General features: G+C 37.4%; 1 protein-coding gene across 5 annotated transcripts; it reads right to left on the bottom strand.

Moving 5' to 3' along the window:
• Positions 1 to 66: 66 nt before the first annotated feature.
• MIER3 (MIER family member 3) lies at positions 67 to 24,820 on the bottom strand. Of its 5 annotated transcripts, XM_072416406.1 has the most exons (15): positions 24,782 to 24,820; positions 20,212 to 20,236; positions 17,504 to 17,576; positions 13,597 to 13,656; positions 11,433 to 11,578; positions 11,122 to 11,256; positions 10,846 to 10,966; positions 10,332 to 10,417; positions 10,080 to 10,152; positions 9,826 to 9,974; positions 9,534 to 9,612; positions 9,112 to 9,206; positions 8,481 to 8,608; positions 5,977 to 6,122; positions 67 to 5,841 (listed from the first exon to the last, which is right to left on the bottom strand). In XM_072416406.1, exons 5-15 carry the CDS (start codon positions 11,529 to 11,531, stop codon positions 5,390 to 5,392), a joined length of 1,563 nt encoding a protein of 520 aa, XP_072272507.1. In that variant the 5' UTR covers positions 11,532 to 11,578; positions 13,597 to 13,656; positions 17,504 to 17,576; positions 20,212 to 20,236; positions 24,782 to 24,820; the 3' UTR covers positions 67 to 5,389. The 5 variants fall into 5 exon arrangements, with proteins under 5 accessions (XP_072272507.1, XP_072272506.1, XP_072272509.1 ...); XM_072416405.1 differs by having other exon boundaries at positions 13,597 to 17,576; positions 24,782 to 24,810; XM_072416408.1 differs by lacking the exon at positions 17,504 to 17,576 and having other exon boundaries at positions 24,782 to 24,799.
• Between the last annotated feature and the right edge of the window lie 400 nt (positions 24,821 to 25,220).

The raw sequence follows: 25,220 nt of genomic DNA, 5'->3' as shown, positions 1-25,220 counted from the left end.
TATGTGCACAGAATCTCCCCATGCAAAAATATTCCCAGTAGAAAAATCTAATACACTCACAGGAAGTTAAGATTTCCAGACTTTTTATTTCTGGAACTGTACACCAGATATTAAAGTACAACAAAAATACAAAATAATGTTTTAAAAAAAAAAAAGTGTTTATGTACAAATATTAAAACCAATGAACAGTGACCTCCTCGAGCCTTTGATACTAAAACGTCTTTGTGATTGTCACCCAATGTTCCTGGGGGGGTTATAGCAGTAATTCTGAAACTTGGAAAAACACTGGCGATACAACAGGAATATTTCATACATATCTTAAATATACATGGCAATTATTTCCATTTCTTTTGTTTAAAAAAATACCTCTCAGGATCAGGAGCTATTTAGATGGGTAAACTTTTCAGGTCTTAGAAAAAATAGATAATTCTAATTACTTGTAGGAGGCGTCATCTATGCTTAGGAAGCCTTGCGTGATAACAACCAAAAGGATTTACTTAAAAAATGAAGCAACTAGCGCCCACACACACACATACAAAAAAAAAAGAATGTTCTCAAAAAGTGTGAAGCAGTTAGATGTTCACTGATGAGTAACAAGAAATACCAGGAAATAAAAACACTGCACAATTGTGAACAGATTTGTACACACTTTAGTATTTTCTTAGAACTTTCTGCAAACCCTTCAAGTAAATTCAGAAAATAATAAAAAAAATTAAAACATTCATGATAAATTGGGACAAGCTAACAACCCAGGGAAGAAGAAATCGAAGTCAAAGAGATGCGGCTTTATAGGGGAGGTCATACACAAGCAAAGATTACATCTATACATTAAGTGTGGCTGTAGCTTTCAGAATAGTTAATGGGGATTCGATTTTAACTGAGCAATCTGCTAAATGTGTTAAAACCCTGAAACCCCATCTAAATACAATTAGTCTTCGCATGATGGTATGTAGGGGACCTCTGGGGCAATAAATCGAATTTACCATAATGTAGAGCAAATTTACTTGATCTCAATTGTTTTTATCTCTAACTTCTAAACCAGGGTATTTAATTGATGAAGTCAGATTGACATCTATGGGCCTGATTTATTAAACCGAGGCTGGAGAGGATACACTTTTACCAGCAAACCTGGAATGGATCTGATGTGGGATTGAAACCATTTAACAATCTAAGCTAGCACAAATGACTTTTAAGAAATCCACTGCAGGTTTGTTGGATCACCCAGGGTCACTGATGAAAGTGTATCATCCCCAGCCTTGGAGAGCTTTAATAAATCAGCATTACTGCTAAGTACCATAGTGTGCTGTATATGCACCACAACACATATAGGTGAAGGAGAAGGATTTTGTGTGTTGAGTGTCCATGGGCTAACTGGTCAGGCTGATATATCACACATTTTAGATCACCAAGGATCTTACTAGCATCTAGTAAACTGAATTGCTGAATGTTTGCTCAGTGAACCAATCTTTACCTAATTATTGAAGGAATTTTAACCCCCCATTAATAGGGCAGGAATGAGCCACACCAAGTGTCTATAGGCCGGGCATCACTGTGACAGCCAATTCTTCCATGCCTGGGGATTCAACAAAAGTCGTCAGTGGGATGACCATGAAAATAGATTTCTCTCAGCAGCTGGAGAGCTGCAACACCACAGAATTATAAACGTTAGGAAGAGGCCACAAATAGCCATTTCTTAATAAATTCTAAACAAAAATCTATTCTTTCTGTTTTTGGTTTGTCTGCATGAAATAAACGGCTAAAAATGAAAAAAACAAGGAATCCATCGGTTTCCTAGGAGGAATTGTGCTTAACTTTTCAAAAGGCAAGATACGCAAGATTTGTAGGTCTCTTCATGCCGATGCTTGTGTATACCACTGACCGTTCTGCAGCCATTCTGGAGGCGGTCAATGATATTTTCATGTCACGCATTCAAAGTGGCCATTGCAGACGGGCACCGGCGCACGCTATACAATGTGCATGAAGGAACTAGGCTTGCCACACCGGTCTGCAATACTGTGCTTCTGTAAAAAGCCAATAACACAAAAAAAAGTCATATTTAATCTCTTTATAATTTAGTACAGGCCCATGTGGCAGCCAGAGTGACATTTTAAACAGAAAGCTCAGCTTTATTAAAAAAATAAAATAAAAAAAAAATAATAATAAATAGCTATTTTACATGGGTAAAGTTAATAGTGGTACACATTGTGTCACATTATGCATGCACAAAAATGTTACTATACACTGCAGGAAGTCAGAAAACAATTTTACAGAAATAGATATATCTAAGATAAAGAGAAATTTACAGGTATTTACAAAATTCTTGCAATTATTGCCTCATCACGAGAATTAAGAGGTAAAGATTTAATGCTAGCTCACAGTTTTCAACACTCCTTTTGCCCACACAATCAGCAATGCAATACTTGGGAGAAAAAAAATGAAAGAAAAACACACACAAAGGCTAAAAACAAAAAATTGCAACAGGGAAAGCCCAATTTCCAGGCAAAGAGGGAGTGCCAGGAAAAGAGGCCTTGATTTGTAAGGCTTTACTAAACAAGTATAGGATCCATACACTAAAAGTAAACTAGCATTACAAAAGGCAAAACTTCTTACATCATCCAAAAGTATTTTGGTCAAAAATAAAAATTGAAATACTTTATTTTTTTCTTCTATTAATTGACTAAAGTATCTGTACAAACTGCTGACAATCAAAACTACTGACGGGAAACCCAAGACTCTGTCTTCATCTATATGAATGCAATGCATAGATTCACTATTACTGCATTTGCTATGAAGAATGATCGTGTTTTGCTAAAAAAAAAAAAAAAAAGTGCAACAGGTTGAGCATTCTGTCATCTTTTAAGTCCAAAAAGCCACTTTATTTAAAATGTACAAAACCCAAAATTTATTTGTCAGGGTTTGGGAAAAAATCTGTCAGCTTCCTGTGACTGTTCTGTGCCGTCTATCAGGTGTGCACCTCTTGTAACCCAGCGGCCAACAATCTGACAACGCTGCTTCTGAGAGGCGGAAGTTTGGAGATGTCAGTATTGTTCTAGGCAGGACCTCCTGGTAAGAAACAAAACTGTATATCAGCCTCTCTCAATTTTTTTACCATAGGGGAACCCCAGCTATAATTATATCCACAGCTCACAGTACATTAGTGTGGTGGTAAGTGGGAAGAATGCCGCTTACATTGCTGGCCAGTAGGAAGAATGTCACCCATACAGACAGCCAAAAAGATCATTGGGGTCACTTGACCTGAGAGGCACAACCCCAGGAAACCGCTGAAGGAACTTGAGGTTCCACAGACCCCTGTTCTATATATTAAGAGGCTTCCCAAAATACTGAAAAATAGATTCTGAGTTTACATACGCTTTAAATGTGGCCAAACAAATCTGACTGGAATTGATAATAATTGCTAAATAAAATAAAATATAAAGAACACTGACAAAACTGGGCAACATTAAACTGCATACAGAACCGCATACAGTAAGGTAAGTTATTACCCACTGTTGATCAGTCTAATGACGTCTGCAGTGTAAACTTAATTATCCTTCAAAAAAAAAAAAAATATGGCAGTCACTCAGGACCAATCCCAATGCAGTTCACAGTAAGTTTAATAAATACCCTCCCTCTGAAAATCTAGCTATGGTCTATGCTCTCTACACACACCCCAAATGTGTGCCGTGAATGAACAATGAATGGACACATTCCTTGGATGGACTACGAGACGACATTCTCAACTCTTGAGCTTATCTGGAGCAGCGGTAGAAGAAAGAAGACAGTTGCAAAATAAAGTGTGCAGTGTGAAGAACTCTTTGGCAGAGGAAGCACGCGAGACAGGTGCGTGGTTTTTCCTTAAAAAATGGAGCTCACAAAACTCGACACCTCTTGGCTGGGCCTGTATTGGGAAGCTTTGGGCCACTCAGCGGTATTTGTGTGTATGGGCGATTACCCTCCGACAGGATCTAGGTTACAAATAGACTGGAATCACAGGTTAAGTAACTAGCGGTATATGGCGGTGTCTAATGCAAATAGTGAAATAAGAAAAAAAGGGAGCAGTAAATCTCAGGCTTCGTGTTACCCTCACCCACCAATGCTAATCTACAAAAAAGTTTAGAAGACAACTGCCTGCTTTCCTGTAAACCACGTGTGTTCTATCACATCCCCACTAGAAGTGTATGTCTGGGCAAAACAAATCCAGCAAATCTCTGCAATACATGCACATTTTGTGTTTTATCCCAGCAGAAACCCATTAAGCTCCTAGCTTGGGCTGATTTACTTAAATTCCAACCAGCTGGAGTAGAGAGTGCCAACCTTTGGTCCCAACTCCATGTGCATGCGTGGATTTCTTTCCCAATGCAGACTCCCAAAAGCCTTTTCCACACCCCAAGATCTTGGAAGATGTAGTTCTGGGGTGTGCCTACCTACCTGCGGAAATTTTACAGGCCTGCTGTTGCTGTTAGAGCTTTGAATAAATGCCTGGACATACACTTCAAACTTGGAAAAGATCTGCTTCCTCATGAAAGTACACATATTAATGTGTAATTTATTTTTTTCATTTTACAATTTTCAAAAAAAAAAAAAAAAAAAATGTATATTAAAAAAAAAAAAAAAAAAAAAAGAGCAAGTGGTACCTACTCTCCCAATAAAAAAAATACAATATCAAAAAGAGAGAAAGAAGACACATTCAGCTCAGGTACACAGATCCACTCTGGCAGTATTTATCCAAAAACATGGTGAAGCGTATACTGTCCCATGCACCAGCTGCAGATTGCTGGTCTTGGTGTCACAGCTCAAGTGCTCTTCTTTTTTATCTTTTATGAAATAGTATGCTGGGAAAAAACAAACAAGAAAAACCTTACGGAGGGTGGATTGTGCAGTTCCAATTAGTATTTCCAGCCCTGCTTTAAAAAAAAAAAGAAAAAGAAATGCTACATTTAGCAGGGAATGGATTGGTACCTGTAAACATTGGTTATCCACTGAACTCTGTTGTAACTTGCATCAAGAGTCACCTAGTTAGATTCTCAACCTGTGCTGGTTTAGATTTTTTTTTTTTTTTTTTTTAAAATGGAAACCAAGTTTTTCTACCAAATTTTAAGAAAAATAGAGGTTAAGCCTAAAAGCTGCTTTCCCAGATCATGATCCGAGTTCCCAACTCTGCCGAACATTGTTGTTTCCACAATAAATGGACCAATAACAAAACAAAACAAAAAAAGTTAAATTCTTGACAAAAATCAAGATATAGTTCTTTACATACAAAGACATCACTGATGTCATAGTGAAAAAAGTTCAAACTTCCAGTGAAAGACTAGGCAAACCCGAAGTTTATGATCAGATTTTGCGGCAGCTGTGTCCCCAAAAAAGAACGTTCGTAGGAGGCTGGAGGTAGTCACTCCGACTGCAGGGCTGTATGGTGTAGTGTGTGCGAACTTATAAAACTATTTGTGTCGTTAGCAGAAAGACTGCTAAAGTCTGCCATGGATACAGCCATTTTGGCACTGGTAATGTGGTGCGCATGGTTGTCAAAGTCCACACTTAGGTTATTTACAGACACATCGTTGATGAAGGGTTCTGGGACGGAAATGCCCATTTTTATCCTTTTTGCCGGCCTTTCTGTTTCCTCACTGCATATGCTCACTTGGTTGAGATCAGAAGGATAAAATCCAGTGTCAAATAAGGTATAGCATTCACTTTCTCCATTGGTGGGCAAGGGGAGCAGGTCTTCCGTCCCAACAGGCACGAGGTTCACTGGGCCGCGGGGCAATGGATCTAGTGACGGAAAGCCGTCGCTTAAACAGTTTACGTCTGAATTGCATACAGTGGCCACACTGTGACTCAGGGCTGAAAGAATCAAGGAACAGACAACTGTGAATATACATTGAATGCGGCTTCTCAGGTATACAGGAACTTGGTATTATGCTATACACCAGATATTTTAAAGAGGATGAAGAAGAGGTCATTACAATGACGACTTACCTGAAAATTCATTAGCAGTTATAGAACTCAGAATGTTAAGCTGTGTGTCAGGAATGGACTCTGTCCTATTGTGGCAGGTTAAGAGCGATGGACTCCCAGCTCCTCCAAGTGCCTCTGCTTCATCTACCAATCTGTCCATGTAATCCCTAAATACAAGAAACAACAAAAGGTGGATTTAGTTAGACACTCACACACCAAAATATTAAAACAAGTGAGGTAGAATAGGAGTGAATAACATTATCTCATAACAACTGAACCAGTCATTTGGTGGAATAGATTAGAAAGTGGATAGTCAGCTCTTGAAGGGGATGTGTTAGAAAACATGATGACTTCAACTAGGCCAAACTGCAATAGTTAGACAAATGGATGGAAGGTAAAAATCTGTAATCCAGTTCAACACATTAATTTAGTAGTCCTAAACTATCCCGCTTCGGAAATTCAGAAAGACCTTCATAAGTGGCGGCAAATGACATTTACTTGGTTCGGGAGATGTAAAATACTAAAAATGAACGTCATGCCTAAGCGGTTGTACTTGCTCCAGGCTATCCCGGTGGCATACCGATGTACATTTTAGCCAAATTTAGGATTGCATTTCCTAGATTTGTTTGGCACCCGTATACACCAAGAATAGGTGTCAAAACCCTCAGACTTCCCAAAATAAATGGTGGAATGGTGTTCCCGGACCCAATCCTTTACCAACAGGCAGTGCATTTTCACGTTTGATGGACTGGTGCCGGAATAAACAGCTGAAATTATGGGTACAGCTTGAGGACACTGTCTCACCTGTACCAATAGACACATTACCGTGGGCTCCCACCTCCTGTAGCAACAAGTTACGAAAACACCCGATAATACGTTCCACATTAGTAGCCATTTCTAGATAATATAGGTCAAACTCCTCCACTACCCCATCCCTCACCGCTGTCACCTGTGTTGGAACACCCAAATTTCCCTTCTGAGACCCCAATCTTTAAATCTTGGCGCCGCGGAGGAGTGTTCCGCGCCATACATTTCATTGCACATGGATCGTGGGCCCCGATAATGCAATTCCAAAGGATAAAGTATTGCCTGCGTTGAGTAACTAGCGCGTGATCTAATTGACATATCTACTTCTCTACATCTCTACTATCTACTTTGCTCCCATTGACGCCAATATGCTCCAGTTTGGAACAGTACAGAGGCACTCTTTCCTATGCTTACAGAACTTTATTAACATCACAAACTCTGTCCACACCTCAATTTATTGCTAGGTGGGAAGCAGATCTGGGAATGTCCTTTACGGAGGAACAAAAAGATACAATATTGTATTTTGGTCATAGGTATAGGGCATAGGGCAGAGATTAGTATTAGGTATCAGGAAATAAATTACAAGTTCATGACCCGTTGGTATCAAAGTCCCACTAAACTTTGCAAAGATTTATCCTCATGCGGATGATAAGAGTTGGAGATGTAAAGTGGCACCCGGTACACTATTACATATTTTTTGGGAGTGCCCAGTGTTAAACTTCTGGGCAGGCGTGGCTGATATAACATACAAACTCACAGGCACGGACATAAAAGGAAGGGCCGAATTAGGTCTACTTCATGTCCAAGAAACAATATACCGTATTTTTCGCCGTATAAGACGCTCCGGAATATAAGACGCACCCAATTTTAAAGTAGGAAAATTTAGAAAAAAAGATTCTGAAAGATTATTCCCCTTCTGATCACTCATGTGCCATTCAAATTCCCCTTCTGATCACTCTGTGCTTTTTTCCACTGTACGGCAGTTAGGACAGGGAACAGCAGGTGGCGCTGTGCTAGCTTCTTTCGCTCTGCTTTACAGACAGAAGACACGTGCTGCTGCCAGAGAGAAGAGGAGACAGACGCTGCTGCAGCCAGAGACACACGCAGGATCGGGTATCGGGTGAGTATATTTTTTTAATTATTTTATAACACATTTGTCATATAGGACGCACTAACTTCCCCCCCCCCAGTTTTGGGGAAGAAAAAGTGCGTCTTATACGGCAAAAAATACGGTAAATATTCCCTCCTGCACCACCTGCTTAACGCAGCGAAGGCATGTATCCCGACATTTTGGAAACAGGAGAGTCCCCCAACAATTGGTCGATGGCTATGGAGGGTAAAAGAACATTTATTGCTGCAACATAATACAATCAGAGTTCCTACACCCCCCCCCCCCCTTTTTCTCCCACTAAACATCTTCACTCCTTCCCCTCAAATTTTCCACCCGCTCTCTATTTCTGTTTCAAAAAAAAAAAAAAACACGAGATACCTTAGTTTATTTGTCAATTCAAACACTATGTGATTATATTTTGTTTTCTCCTTTGTACATGCTATTTAATTTATGTTACAGACTGTAATTGTATTTTTCTTTGTATGATGATTGCAGTTGTATTAAGTAAAGGTAAGGAAACCTTGTTGTATCTCAATAAAAGCATATTAAAAAAAAAAAAAAAAAAAAACATTTAAAAAATAAATAAAAAGTTTTCATGTCCACTTACGTTACTCCAGGATGATGGTGATATCTTTTCTTGCCAAATCTTGTTTGCTGGGCAAAATTGTCATATCTCTCCGACTTCTTCCAGATGTAATAAAAAGCTACACATTCAGCTACTGTGCGTGTTCTCACCTGGTAAATTTAAGTAAAAAAAAAACACAATTATGAGACTTGATCCCGAAATTGTTTTTGGATTGGAATAAGAGGTCTGTCAGTCCAATAACACTCCAAAACCGTAATTGTGCCACTGAATAGATACAGCAGGGTGAAAATGAACATGAAAATTGCCGTTCTAGTCATAGGCTGTGATAATGGCAACTGCACAGGACTGCAGAAGATCAAATTGATAGAATGACAATGTCTTAAATTATATTCACTAAATGACAAATGGACTTCAAGGGAAACAATAGGTGTGTGTGAATGTTTTACCTTCATATTCATTGGCACCCTATATTGTAATTCTGTGTAGACTTAAGCAGTAAACCAGCTAGAGGAATAAGAAGAAGATTCTGAAAAGTTGTCATTGCTGATAGAGACATTTATTTGCCTTGGAAGTTATGGAAAACTATGGCTGCTTGCAGGTATGGAACTTTCTTGAAACATTAAAATGGACTGCATATATTACATATAGTTACCTTATTTTTCTGTATTAGATGAAAATCTTTCCCATGTATTAGAAGTGCATGTTCAAAATTTCTACATTCCTCCTCAGTCCAAGGCTTAAACTCGTCTGCAAAAAAAAAATATGGAAATTCATCGATTTAGATCTTACTGTCGTTTATTTGGTAATTTGGTTTACATGTTAACCTTAACAAATTGTAAGAATTGGATAAATTGGATACCTCTAGGTAGTTTTTGGCAGGGATTAGTGGAAATTATTCTCTTGTGTATCCATTTGCAATCACTACACCAAATATCCCCAAAACATTTTATATCAGTATCAGAAACAAAGCCAGATATCCCCAGATCTGCTATATATACTTTAATGTGCAAGCAATGCTGGAAATTCTACATTATTGTACACAGACATTAATCTTTGCATTCCTTCAGCTCTTACCATGTAACACTTCTCTACTGCAAAATCTCTCCATCGCCTCTGTGAAGTTGTATCGACACTTGAAAAGTTCATGCAGAGCCTAGAGAATGGAAATATAAAAGCGTTACCACAAATTCAACTATAAAAGTGTATTATTTTGGAATTAAATCTAAATTGCACAAAAAATTAGATTGCCCTACATAGCAGCCCTCCAATGTTAAAGCCCACTCAAATGTAACTATAGCACGTTTAATTAAAGACAGGAAAATATTGCAGGTCAAATAGAGTTGAAAAGCAGTTTTCGGAACCTCACCTGTTCATTATCCTTGATTAGGATGCCATCAGGTATTCTGTCCACAAGTCTTTTGTTGTCTATCCTCATGGTTTCCAAAAGATAAGCCTCCACTTTGCTCTCTGGAACAACGTCTGGACTCCAGATCAACTGATCTTGGTGTTCATAGTCTGTATTGAATTTAATACACAAGATTTATTATATATATTGAACTATGAGAAAAGTATTGTGTATGCAAAATGCAGTTTTTGCATATTGATATGTTATTTACTTACCAGATAAATTTGCCATGTAATGCCCCTGAAAAGGTGGAATTTCTGCTTGATATTGTGAACCGACCATTATTTCCTAAAACACAGACAAAAATAAAACCACATTTACCAATAATCAATAAATCAAAGCTCTTTTCACATTTTATTAGAATTGAAGCAAATATTTTAAAAAAGCACCACATTAACAGCCTAGAAGCAGATGCCACAAGTTCTTGTTCTGAAAGTCAAGGATAAGAAAGATCTAAACACACTTACCTTCCTTAAATCTTCTGAAGAATTTCCCATTTCCGTCTCCAAATCCTCACTTTCAGACTCCTTATCTCCGTCGTATGCAGTATTCGCTACACAGAAATTTACAGACAAATTTAGATTTAAAATAGGCAAAGTCACTTTTTTTTTTATTTCAATTTTTATTATTAATGGAGGAACTGTTAGTAGTCCATGAGAGAGAACTAGGGATAATCATGGTTTCCCTTTACATTTTTTTTTTTTTTTTTTTAACAGGATAGTTAGGTAAAATAAAAAGTACAACCTAAGGAAAGTAGAACTTTATATATTTGGGTTATATGAAGGGTTTTTTCTATCTACCAGACACCAGAAAGGTTCCTATGCCCATCACATTCTGTAAGGATTTTGTAAATCCTAAAATATGGGTCATTTTATCAGATTAGGTCACCTATGCTCAGCAATAGCTTTTTGCCTGTACATTTTATCCCTTTTCTCAGATCAAGTTGTCAACGATTTCTAAAGACAAGCACTAGATGCTTACATCTTAAAGGTCGTGGAAAAAAGTCTGTTGCTTCGTGTGACGTGACAGATGGAGTCAAATCATCAGCTGAAGACTGTGTTTCTTCATCATCACCTGACAAAAGGTCCTTTGCAATTTCCTCCTGAGAAAAAAAAAGAAAATAATCTAATTTATCTAATTATTTTGTTATTACAATCCCTTTCCAATTGGTTAAAGTTTTTTCTCAAAAAAATTTTTTTGATCTAAACACCTGAAGTAAGTATATAGTTTATAGTTAGGTATATAGATGCTACTTACTTTATCTAGCGTCATGTCGGGGAGCTCATCAGCCAACTCGCTGGGAGAACTGCCAACGCTGGATCCTGCCATAACTGGATCTGCTGGCTCATAGACATAAATGGCTAATAAATCTTCCAAAGGCATGTTTCCTTCCTATAAACAGATTTGTAAAACAGATTTCTTATTACCCAAAAGCAATCCATTATTAAAATACAAGAATTAAAATGTACACATGACAATACTATTCTTTAGAAAAAGGTCAGCAATGTTTAATCTTTCCAAAAAAGTAGGAAGTAAATATTTTGTAAGAAAAGCAAGGCAATAAAAACCTTTTCCAAATCTTCAATTTCAGAACTGAAGTTTTTGCCGTCTTCCTTCATTTCTTCTTCTTCAAGAGTTCTCTCATCATCATAATCATGTACCAACATTTCAGCTGTAGGGTCAAAGTCATGATCTTCTGATGACAGAGAGCCAACTAGAAAAGGACAGGAAAAATATACTATGTCACAAAAGTGGAATGGGTTAGAAAATAGAGCTACATGCACACATACATTAAGGTGTAAAACACGAACATCTATCCTAGGGATAGTTTGTTTTCTAAAATCTGCTAATGTCCTAATATTGTCCAGGACTGGTTATAAAACTGTACAACCCTTAACATTTTCCAAACACTGTTACACAAAATCATTTTCAGCATTCTACCTGAAAATTTTACTATACCTAATACAACAATTTAGCATATTAATGTATACAATTATTTAGGTAAATAATATCAGGCATTGAGCCGTAAGCTGTATTCAATAATTTCTTTCAGCATGGCACCAGAAGCGACACAAACAAATAAATAACAGAAATTGGTGTAACAGCAATGTAAAGCCTAAAACCAATAAAGGGCTCTCAGCAGATGTTTTAAGGCATGAACAAAAATCCAAATTCCTTGACACAGCTATAAATCTATAGGATATGTGCAAAAATAGGATATAGCTACTTTCTTTTAGGGCAGAAGTTTACAAGCAGGGCTCTGCAAAGTGACAATAGGTAGAAATACTTTTTTCCCCCAAACATTATTAAATTTCTCGATAAAAGACTTGTCTAAACAAAATGTATTTTCATTCATAAAAATTTTTTATTGTATTTTATAGAATAAATGTGCAGAACTTGATATTGTGGGTATAAACCCAGAGCTGTAGCTGAAAGTCACTGATCCATGATAGTTTCCAGAAATGGGGATCTGCAGACTCTAGGCTACTCCAAGAACTGAGATTATTAAACTTTAAACATAGCAGTGTTAGCAAGCGGAATGTGGTACTTAACCAGTGCTGTATGTGTCCAGGGCAAAAAGAATCAATACTAAAATCATACCGGAGGCAGTATTTTTTGTTATATAAATCTCAACTTCAGCAAACAATGTCAGCCACTTTCCTGTCTTGGATTAAGATCTATTTAACCAAAAAAATGTCTTCTGGGCTCTACATGGTAATGAAGGAACTGGCTTTTTAAACTTTTGGGCCATGTCATACTCCGGGACCTGTTCATAAACCCATTGTAGACACTTTCACCTAGAATGGCACTGATGGATGTGGAACAGCAGGCAGGAGTGGCTTAGCCCATAAGTCAGAAAAGTCAACTGCTTAGTAACCAATTAAACCAGGGTTAAAGCAGCGACATTTTTTTGGATAAAGTTAAAAGTTGTGGCACGACAATGATTTTTATAAAAAAAAAAAAAAAAAAAAAAAAAAAAAAGCTAAAAAAATTGTGACATGGATTACACCTCACAAACTAGAAATTTCAGTTTAGACTGAGCAGTCATCTGGAGTCATCTGTCGGCTTTAAGGCTAAGAACAATGTCATTCTCCTCACATTAGTTTTCCCTCTGCCCCTCCCCACAAAACCATAACAATGATGTCACTCTATTAAAGGATTTAAATGGACTCCAATAGCAGCAGCAGTTTAAAATAACTGAGCTGTAGTAAAGATTTCTCACCATTGGAGTGCAAAACACCAAACGCCAGCATATGATTGGCTGATCCCAAACACAAAAAAAAATATCAGCTCACAGGTATTTGATTTTAAATCTCAGCGAAGGGGGAAGTGAATCTAGCCATTAATGAATATTATCATTCACAGTCTCCTATCAGAACACACAAGTTATACCTATTTCCAATATTTCCTTTGCAAGAAACCTGGGGCAGGGTTTTGAATTCTGTGTTCTGCATGAAGTAGAAAAAAGCTGAATGGTTCTTAAAAAATACATTTATTCCCATAGGAACGCAGCAGACCCACTTGGTCCAAGATGGGTACCAATAGCCAAGATTGATAAAATTCCAATATTATATTAAACTCGGACAATTCCACCCAAATTGCTCACAATTCTTTTCCCTTTGACCTCTTAAAGCACCAGTCTCACTTAAGCACTTGTTCAAAATAAAAAAATAAAATGAATTTAAAAAAAAAAAAAAAAAAAAAAAAAAAACACATTGTTCAACAAATTACCTTCACATTCTCTTTGTCATTCTGATTGAATAATTCACTGAGAAATGCTTCAGTAGTTATCTATTTCAGAGAAAAATTGAAATAAAACAGTATTTTCGAAACTCACATAAAGTTCCTAAATTTTGATGTGACTAAGCTTGCTGTCTCATGAACAAAAACATTTGTTTTCCATGCACATATTTTCTAACAAATTGGTGGTGTGTTTCACACATGCTGCTCACACTGACTTTCCCACCAATGTGAGTAATGATCGATAAGAACAATCTCTACATATACTGATTACAATTAACACAATATAGAACAAGCAAAACTGGAGCCAATGCTCACAGCAAATAGATACCCTGGGGCAGAGGAGGAAGAAAAGGGCGTTTGCAGGGTGCCCCACTTTTAGAAACAATTTGTTTGGTTTACCCAGGGAAACAAGGAGTCCCCTGGCTTATTGCAACGGCTCTATTTATGAAAACTTTGTTTCCCCAAAGTTTGAGTAACCCCCCCCCCCATCCAAATGATGGCTAAAGTGGATTTTAGAATGCAAGGCTATTTGATAGCATCTCTAGTGCAAGGGCTGCAGCCGAAGGAAGCATTCAATACTGCTTTGTATCTTTTAACTGGACTGGAATGACTCCTATTTATTCAGCAACAGTACAGAATGGATCTATATTTTGTATGACCATTTCTCTATATGGCTGATTGGTGATCTGATCCTCCGATTTTATGGTGGAACTAAAGTTCCACAAAACAAATCTGCAATCAGATTTTACTTGTGCCTTCTGCAATAAAAGTAACCTGCCCATGCATGGCAGTGTACGAGGCTGACATCTGTGGGTTATCCAGGCTGCTAGGAATGAATGAACTGAGTAATGCCATCCCTGCTCAGCCAAAGAAAAGAACCAAGAAAAGATGGAGGTGAAAGTAGATCTGTGCTATAAGCAAGCCATTAAAGTTCTGCTGATGCTCTTCACTGATGGATCTGATGCCATCTATAAATTAATTCAGGACCAGCTCCGAATTCTGATTGGAGCATAATAATGGCAAATTGTCATTTCTACCCTTCTGCTCAAACAACATATGCCAAGTATAAATGTATAAGTTTTAGACCTTGTATTTATTATTTGGGTTTATTTTTAAAATTATACAAATAACCGCTCATTAAACAATTTTAAAATTACATTTTGAAAAATAGATTTATTTTAAATTTTAAAATACAATTTTTAAAAATAGTTACTTTTTTCCCCATTTTTAAAATGTCACATTCAATATTTCTGAAAGTTCTGGAAAAGTTCAGACTGAGAAAAGTTTAAAAACACATTTTTTTTTTACTCTAAGCAAAAGCAGAGTTTTCCTTTTAACATGACTCCATTTATAAAACATTTACCACAGGTAAATCTTTCTGCTGTTTGAGTTTTAAATGACAATGAATGACTCACCACCAGTTACATTCACTGGTTTGTGAACATGCCCCCTAAAGACCAAGCATTTGTCTTTCTCAATAGGCAAAATGTTTATTATTGGAAACCTGTATTAATAATATACAAGCAGCCAATACTGACCACTGGTTCTGTAAATGCCTGTTGCCTGGATGTCGTAGCCAGAACAAGTATGAAGATCCAGCATTCCATGTTTAATTTACATTCATTGGTGGAGTGATAGTTCCATATCAATGACTCAGAAAATACTGAAGTTTGTCAAGCATTTCAGAAGGTCAGCAATGGAAGCCTCCCAATATTTTCACGGCACAGATTTTTTTTTTAACACAGAATTATTTTATGTTTATGTGTTATCTGCATGGGCAGAGAATGTAATTTAACAAAAGCTACCCAGATTGTCCCACACCACTGTAACAACGGTCTATTTTTTCAGACAAGAGGGAAAAAAATTCAGATTTTACCATTATTTTTTACCAAAAATTATAAGGCACTTAAACTGAACTATTCCAGCTCTGAATCAATAAGAACAACATTTCTATCATTAAGTATTTAGATTATTGTTAGGTATTATAACATTTTAACACATTTAAAAACATAGCATATATTTATTTTATAAACGTTTGACATTTTACAGCTTCACTTTTTTGCCAAGTGGGACTGGTGCTATTAGAAATTAATTTTGACAAAATATGAACAAAAAAAAAAAAAGCCTCCTGAACTGAATCTGTTCACTTAAATAGTGACCAAATGCATTGAAGAAGGGAAGAGTAATGAAATATTTTGTTTTTCTAATGAGGAAGGTTTTAGTTTATTTTGGAAGTGTCTAACCTTATAATAACATTATTCTACATTTCAAGTCAGGTGAGAGTCCTACAGCAAACATGACAAGGATTGGGACACACTAGAACACTGCCAGTGATGCCAACAAGGGTCACAATTAATTTGTATCATTCAAATCAATTCTAACTGGACCTAAATGGTTTCTAAGGTAATGATGAGGTGTTGGCACCAGTACCTCTGTTAGCTTTTATATCTTTGACTGTGCAGCCATTGGATTTTAAGCCCAAGCTGTACAATGCAGTGTTCTCCCCACTACTACTACCACTTTTCAGTAACTGCCTGGCTGTTTTTGGGTGGTTACTTAGAAGTTTGGGTCACAATACAGGGGCTGCCACCCACCTACAATTTCTTCCCACACAATTTAAAAAAACTTTGTTGAGTTGAATGCTGCAATGGACCTCAATTTCTGGCAAAATCAAGAATAAACCACTCAATCCTGACAAAATCTAACTCCTGTCAAATGCTAACATTTTATCAGCCAGTAGGAGGCTCAATGACAGTAGAGAAAGTCAAGACCTATTTGTACAGCCTGTATTTTAAAATTCATGCTGCTTCCTTAAGGGTCATCAGGAATACTAATGCAGGTACAACTAGAAAATAAAGATATTACTCTGCAATTTAGTTTTTTAGGCACGTAAAGCAAAACTAAACTAAATATGAAAAAATTACATTTACCTTTAATCCCACAGATCCCTTGATGACGATGGTCCTTTCTACAATCTGGTCCCGCGCCGGGACCAGATAAAATTCCAGGACGACGCGGGACTAGATAGTGGGAAGGACCAGTGCCATCGGGAGATCTGCGGGATTAAAAGAAAGCACTGGGCACCGCCATCTTATGTCTTCACTTCCATCTTCTTCTGGTCTTCTTGCTACATCACCAGATCTTGCACTTGGTGGAAAAAATGCCCCTTCTGCACATGCCTGAGATTAGGCATGCACAGAAGGAGTACCCAGAGCACCCCAGGATGCGTGACATAGGTATACCGGGTGGCTCTGCGCTCCCAATAAGTCTTGATGGCCGCAACTATCATGACTTAAAGCGATGCTGTTAATCCCTTTTTAAAAAAAAATATTTTAACTTTATTTAGAAGGGTTGTCTACCTAAAAATGTTGAGTTTAAGTATGCTTTAAGGCCTGTTACTAGGGAGAAAGTGGCAGTGATATAGTTTGTCACTTGTCATGGTCATTTTGCTGGACAGCATTGCCTGCATAAAAAAGTGGACACAAATTAAAATCTAAGCTAAATACTATACCAAATGTAAATGTACAATATGCTTCAGAAAAGTCGCTCTGTAGCATCCTTTTTTTTTAATCCTAAATGACAGTTAATCCTCTCACACTGACCACTTCCCATTACCATGGAAACACCATATGGACTGACAAGTGGAAGTGTCAGTTAAGACAAGCTCAGCTGTCATCAAGCAGTGTTACAGGTCATTCAAAATGTAAATACGACTTCCAAAATACTCTAAAACCTCCATAAAAAGGAGGAGGAGGGGTACAGAATATTCTATTTATTCATCATATACAGTATAAATTTTGAAACCAAAACTACAAATGCTCTTTAGAACTCCCTTCTCCCCAATGCATATTATGTCAGGTTATCATTATTACGGATTATCAAGAAGTTTTCTTACATTACTTAGTTTATAGAACTCTTTATATTCTTGGAATGGCTGTCAAGCTTCGTTTCTGCTGTCCATATAGAGACTGTTAATGTAACATAAGAAAAGCTTGGGAACTAAGCTGGAAAAATGTCTGCAGCATTTCAGATACATAAATACAATATCAACACAAAAAAATATGAACAATACAGTCAAAACCCACTGGAAAGGGGGAAAAAAAAAACAATGCGATGGACAATAGTATAAAATGTAACTTAAAGGAAATATCATAAAAATAAATAGATAGGATAAACATGAAAAAGGCCAAATGTGTGGATTTGGGGTTTGTCTATAATGTTCTCACAAAACAACTAACAAAGACTCACAACTACATACAGAAGTTAATCACACAGAAAGATGCAACCACATTTTTGTCCAGGCTTCAGCTGTCCCCCTTTGGAAAACTTTTCATATTTATACATTAATGTTTAGTTTATTATAGGTTATAATAAAATATTATGCATATGTTTAGACTGGAGATGATACACTAACTGAACTTTATTTCTTACTTTTATGATAAATTCCGTTTACAGCAGATGCTAATACCATAAAGCAGGGCTGTTCAATGTGTTTTGCTAACATATTATAAAGAGATTAAAACTTTTTTTTTTTTAAATTTAGCAAAAGCAAAGTCCTTTAACTGATGGGGCTTACCAATAAAGAAACTTTAAAGGTTCCCCTTCCTTGCTATTGAGCTTTGTCAGAGACCAGAAATTTTACCTGCTGGTAAAAATGATCCCTGCAAAGCATCCTTAAACATAGAGACTACCATCGCTAGCCTCCGAGAAAATATTGGTTGCCTGATTGCTTTATTATTTAAAATCCAGAGAAAACAGAAAAACGAATTTGCATATTTTGGGGTTTTGGTAACCCCCTAAGGCTACATACACACGTCAGATGATTCTCGACCAAATACTGCTTTAGGGCTAGTATTTGGCGAGAATATGACGTGTGTTTATGGATACGTCCAGGTGGATGCAATGCAAATGAAGGGGAGAGAGTGCAGCGGGGTGCTGCTTGCTCATAGTCCCCCCTCCTTTCTGCATAGAGCAGAATGGCGCTGTATGTACTATCCTTCCTTGGAAAGGATCATGAAAGATCTTTTCCCAACTACAAAAATCTAATGTGTGTATATAGCCTTAGAAATAAAAGCCAATTTGATCTGCATATGAAACCCACGCAAATAGCATTTTTGGAAAAAGCTCAGCAGTTGCAACCCCTACATTCAACCAGTATAAGTTTCTGAAAAAGATACTTTGTCATTGTTGAAGTTAGAGAAGAATCTTTATATTGATTTTAAAATGATATCTGTGCAGACATACTAATGAAAGGCTCATGTCTGCCATCCTTATTTAGCTTTACCTACCACGTAGGTGCATGGCTCTTATGCTTGTGATTGTCTAGGTTGGGTGGCCGTCCTCATACAGGGCACATAAGGTCAGGCAACCAACCCCACAACATGACAGGTAACAGACCCTGAACAGAGTAATTACAGCTAAACAGACGGCAAACAAATCTTTCTAAAGCACATCTATACAACTAAGTATTTAAAGCTGATCACCGAACTCCAGGAGTTAAAAAGACTTTGGCTAGTGGTTGATGAAGGTGAATTACTTATTTCTAGCTCCCCCTTTTCCTTTATTTCTCCAGATGTGTCAGGCCTCAGCATACTTACATATGACATGCCTGGTATGTAATAAACATCAGAGAGCTATAACTGGTTGGGCAGTAAAGAAAAGCAGCTTTAGATGACCAGTTAGAGGAGAAAGCATTGGGGAACTAGGAATAGTAAGACTGCAATTTAAGGAAAGAGTTGGAACGTGCAGACTGCCCTAATTAAACCATTTTTAAGCAATTTTTTTAACCATAGACGAAAGCGCATGGTACTTAAAGTTGACCTTGCAAAAAAATATGCAAGGTCAGCTCAAATTGCACAGGCCCCTCCCTATTTACAAATCACCTGTAAGTGGGTGTAAATGTACCTGTTGGGGAAAAAAAAAAAAACATTTATACTTACCTTAGCCCCATCCCACACATTGCCGGGCATGGCTGCTTCTTCCTTGTACAGGGAATGCAGAGCAGATAAAATTTCCTTCTTGTTCATTGTTTGATGCCACAAGAGGAAAATGGGGGCAAGGAAAGTATAAACCCTAACTTAACTTCAGAGGTTCATTTTACACATTATTTTGTAAAGGAAGGCATCATATATAGATGTATGATGCATTACTTTATAAACAGCAAATTTGGAATTAGATTTTCCACAAATTAAAACAAAAATATCCTATTACATGGATTTGTTATTTACTTTGTTTTAAAATGTATTAATGTTCTATTAATTTATTTTTGGAGGTCATTATTTAATACAGTAAAAAAAAAAAAAAGTTACTGATTACATTGCAAACCATTATTACAATGGATTTGTAGTGGAGAAATTGTCTTTAAAACTAAAAAAAAAAAATCTTTAAACTATAGAACATGCAAATACTCTAAAAAGACTAAACTATCACTCACAGGCACAACTAAGCTCATAATACATGATCATGTTCAATTAAACAAGCTAATGACAAAATTAGCAAAACTACTTTTTTATCATTAAGTAATAAAGTTGACTGAGGGCTCTATAATGTCCTCTCAGCAAGCTAGGATACTGTAATGTTTAAATGAGAAGAAAAAGAACAAACCTGGGCTCGAACCGCCAAGCAAAGCCTGCAAAAAAAAAAAAAAAAAAAAGCGTGATTAGTATATTTCTGTAATGGATTTTGTCATTGTAAGAATATTAATTATGTATTACCAATCGCTGTATTTTAATGAATTTTACACTGGTATGTTTTAACAGTTCTGCGTAGAAGCATTTCAGAATACATTCCAGCATTCACATACCAACGTTCTAAGTCACAACAAATTGCAAAAGACAGCTTTGGTATTAGAAAACACACACAAATACTATCAGAAGTGATCAGGGCACTCATGGAATTTGGTGCAAGAAGTATTGATGAGAGTTTTGTTTCTTTGATGTTTCAGTGGGAAGCAGCCCCTCATTTGTATTGTCATTGATATTCCCTGTGCCAGGTCCTGTTAGTAATTGCTAAATGTTTTGTATCTCCAGGCCCCTTCAATTGACATGAAATGCAGGTACCACGGTCTTTATATATCTGTCTATACACTCAGTCATAAGAAAGTACACCCCATGCACATGGTGGATTATTTCATATATTTAAACAAGCAACCATTAGATCTTCATTCACACATTGCCTACAGATAAAAGTGATGTACATGAATAAAACACAGAAATTTGCCTTCTCAATCATTTAATAAAATTCAGAATGTAGATCCATGCCCTGCGTACTCCAGCTGTAGCAAAAGTTACCCAAGTATTCTTGCAGACTACTTTTATCATCAAACCTTCTTTCTTTCTGACACAAAACAGGTAATTACCAAAGCAAACACCAGATCCTAGATATCTGAGGTTTAAATATGACCAGTTCCAACTGTATACTCCCCATGTTGGTCACAATCATTAACATCCAATCCGAAATGTCAGATTCTAATTTCATGGATTTAAAGTGATGGGAAATGTGGAGCTGTTCATATGTTTAAATGTAACAAATCTTCTTTTTTATCATCTCAAATAATAAAAAAATGAATGAATATACCATGTCAACTGTGTCAAGAATGCAAGTATAATACCTTTACATGAATATAAATATAAAAAAGTGTACCTAGGTTTTACAAGACTGGACATAAAAAAGGACCCCGCTCATTCATTAAAAAAGAACCCGCTCTTCATTATTTCATACTGAGAATATAATCATTTAGAAAACAATTCAGCGAGTGAATCAATGAAAAGAGTTAGCTTGTTCTAAGTGTGTGAATTGGGATGGGCAATCGTACTTAAAGCAGAACTAAACTTAAAAGAAAAACAAATATTAGGAGGCGGATTCTTTATTACAGAGGGGCAGGTGACTGAACTCACTTCTCATCGCCCTGTTTCCAGCATCTTCACTGGGTTCCAGGTTCAGAATATTTGGCCATCTTGACTGGCTTGGTCAGGATAATGTAACTAAAGCTCACAGGATGATGCTATACCAGCTAGGCCAGGCTCAACATATATATTATAGAAAAGATTGATAACAGGCAGGCTGATGTTTTTATTGGAGAAGGGACATCACCGGTCCACTCAGCAGTAAAGGCCCTGGCAGCTCACAATTTAATCTTTTAGGTTAGTTCCACTTTAAGAGGAAAACAAACCTAGAAAGTTACTAAGCAAACATAGGCACATGTACTAAAAGAGAACCCTATAGGATTTTAAATGTTTTCCATAGCACACATCAATTTCCAAGACTGTTAACGTAGCAGGGAGCCCTCCTATTGGCTGATTGTGAAATGTAATCTTAGCAGGGAACCCTCCTATTGGCTGATTGTCAAATAAAAACTAACCGAGTAAAACTGTTTTACTCTGCTTGTAAACTATGTAGGGAAGACATCAGGGGTCTAACACAGGTCTGACTTATCATAAAGTGGACCTGTCACCAGGACTGGCAAAAAAGTGAAGTAAAATAAATAATTAATTTTATGTATACCCCCCACACAAAAAAACAAAAACAAAACTTTATCATGTGCTATATAATCACATAGGGGCTTGTTTTCCTACCGTGAAAGTAAAAAAAATAATTTATTTTTAGTTTTTTGTAAATAGGGGGTTTACCACACATACGTAATCAGGTGTACCAAGTAAAATCATGCACCCGCGTAACACATATTGGGTTTTATACAAAACACTACACAGAATGAGGAGACCAATAATTCTTTGGCCATTATTTACAGTTTGCTACAAACTGATGAGCTGGTAAAAAGTTTTTATAGCGTGGGCAATTTTGAGTAACATTATTTTTTATCCTTTAAGGTGCAATTATTTGGTTTTGACATACATAGTGTCCATGTACCCGATATGATCCGATCTACATATTGCAAAAGAAATGTGAGTTATATAATCAACATGTGCAGTGAAATCAATTTTAGTGCGTGTTTTATATACAAGTTCTGAAGTTTTAGTGAGGATCTGGTTTAAAATGTACACTTTGGCGGCTTTTTATAAATCAGTGAATCTGACATTTACTGAAACATTCCCAAGTGGAGAATCTTCCAGATTCACACGTTTCCTTACAATTATACCAATGCAGTGTAACGGGAGCCCAGGTAACTCCCCATTCCCGGGCCTCAGACACCTCAAAAAATGTTTTTTTAACAATAATTTTTATTGGAAAAAAACGTTTTAAAGATTGTAGTGTATACAAAATACACCTGGGGGAAACAGGTTGTGTGACTGATAGAGTCCCAATGTAAATATAAATATATATACACACACAGGGTGAACCAAAAGTAGGTGGACAGCAGTTTGAGCACCTGCGTTAATACAATTCTCAGTGCTTTAGTATTGTACTATTGTATTCAATAAACTTTAATTGTAAAAGTAATATTTGTTTATCAAAATTTAATTTTATAGTAAATATAATTGTATATGTAATCTCAAAATAAATCTTATGTACTGTACACCTACTTTTGGTTCACCATTTTATATATATATATATATATATATATACACACACACACATACATATATATACATACATACATAAAAAATTGAAACACCCCTCTCTCTCCCACAGGAAATGTTTTCTTTATAAATAGATCGCTTAGAATTGAAAACAAAAAACTTTTTGGAATGTCTTTCTGGGGAGCTTAATAACACTAAAGTATATTCATCTTTTTTGGGGGGTCCATTCACGCATCTCAGTTTACAAGGAAACAGCAAGAACTTTTCAAAGAATAAATCACCAGCCAAATAAATGAGAAATAAATGCTAACAGTGGAAAGAACCAATAGTGTATGGGTAGGTCCATCCCTGCCACCGCTTGATTGAACAATCTTGCACAGCTCCCCATGGCTGGCACCTTGCATGGCAGCACTGGGTCCAAAAAACAACGACTGGTAGCAGTGATTGGTACTGGTACCACTCATTCCTGCCCCTATTCAATCCCTATGCATATGTAAACCCACCACAACCTCACCGCCTGTGTGAATAATCCCTAAAAGATCCTCACTTTATAAACAAAACAGAATTTAATTAGAAAAAAAAAAAGTTTCTGCAAACACATGACTGGTTATTCAAAACAAACTTCATCATATTTACTAACATGTAAAACAGCTTCCATTCCAATAAACTTATTACAGAACACACAGATAATATTTACATCCACATCAAACAAAATTCAGGAACGCCATACAGGTTGGTGGGTCAATGCTGCAACACATCGATTTATAAAACAGGGAATCTTCCAGATTCATGAGATTCAATGGCAGCAAATGATTGCCAGCAGGTTAGATTTGCTGAGCCCATAATGTACAAATAACCAGAAACAATCGTAAATGAATGTAATGAGCCCGATTTATTAAAACCCTCCAAGGCTGGGGAGGATACACTTTCATCAGTGAAGCTGGGTGATCCAGCAAACCTGAAATGGAAAGTTATTAGAAATGTTTGACCAGATGCATTCCAGGTTTGCTGGATCACCCAGCTTCACTGATGAAAGTGTATCCTCTCCCAGCCCTGGAGGGTTTGATAAATCGGCCATTATATAAAGAATATCAGAGACATCATGGGATGGGGAAGTTCCAGCAGAACACACTGATGATGACACTGATGGCTTTGCAGACCTGTTGCCTGATCTGTCAGATTCCAGAGTTTGGTTGCTATGGGTAACAGCTTGTCTCCTGAGGTATCACCAGGATGAGGTGCTCTCCATATAAGAGATGATATAACTCCTCTCTATAGGACAGCGCTATACAGATGGAGAGATGCCGCTGTCCCGGTCCACACACCGAGTTACGTACACGGTATCACACTGCCGGGGCTGGCTGTCCATCACAAATAACATTCCGAATACCGCTAAGGATGACGAAACAAGCCATAGATAACCGATCATCCCTCTCTACAAGCGGGAAAGCTCCGGCCGGCCGCCGCCTCTTGGCCCCCCGGTCCCTCCCCCACCCCTGACCGTCTGATCCCAGCCGCGGCCTAGCCGACATTTCTCCGCTCCTAGCCGGCCCTCGATACCCCAGACTCCCTCTGGAGCCGGATGGGGCTCTGATGGGTGAGCTATGAGGGAAAATAGCCGGTTTCGGTGGCCGTAGAGCCAGAAATTTCCGTCTATTCCGTCCCTCCCCCCGCTCCGGCCCGGTTTTCCTCCTTACCTCCGCCATATTGGTACCTCTAGGCGAACGAGCTGCAACTGCGCAAAGTACCCGGATGGAGAGTGTCAGCCAATCAATGATCGCCGAGCCAGAGGTGTCCGGCGGCCTGGAGAAGGGGAGGGGCGTGAGGCTGAGGACCAGGAGTGGGCGGAGTCATCTCGGCGCCCGTATCACTCCGCTGTTATGTTTGTAATACCCAGGCTATAAGAGGCGATAACATATATACCCAGGCTTTAAGAGGCGATAACATATATACCCGGGCTATAGGAGGTGATAACATAAATACCCGGTCCATAAGAGGTGATAACATATATACCCGGGCTATAAGAGGCGATACCATATATACCCGGGCTATAGGAGATGATAACATATATACCCGGCTATAAGAGGTGATAACATATATACCCGGCTATAAGAGGTTTTAAAATATTTACCCGGG

The sequence above is a fragment of the Pyxicephalus adspersus genome, chromosome 6 (genome assembly GCF_032062135.1).
Source record: "Pyxicephalus adspersus chromosome 6, UCB_Pads_2.0, whole genome shotgun sequence".
In the NCBI taxonomy this organism is placed as follows: domain Eukaryota; kingdom Metazoa; phylum Chordata; class Amphibia; order Anura; family Pyxicephalidae; genus Pyxicephalus; species Pyxicephalus adspersus.
The sequence above is the reverse complement of the archived record's forward strand: the minus strand, read 5'-3'. Positions and strand labels throughout refer to the sequence as shown.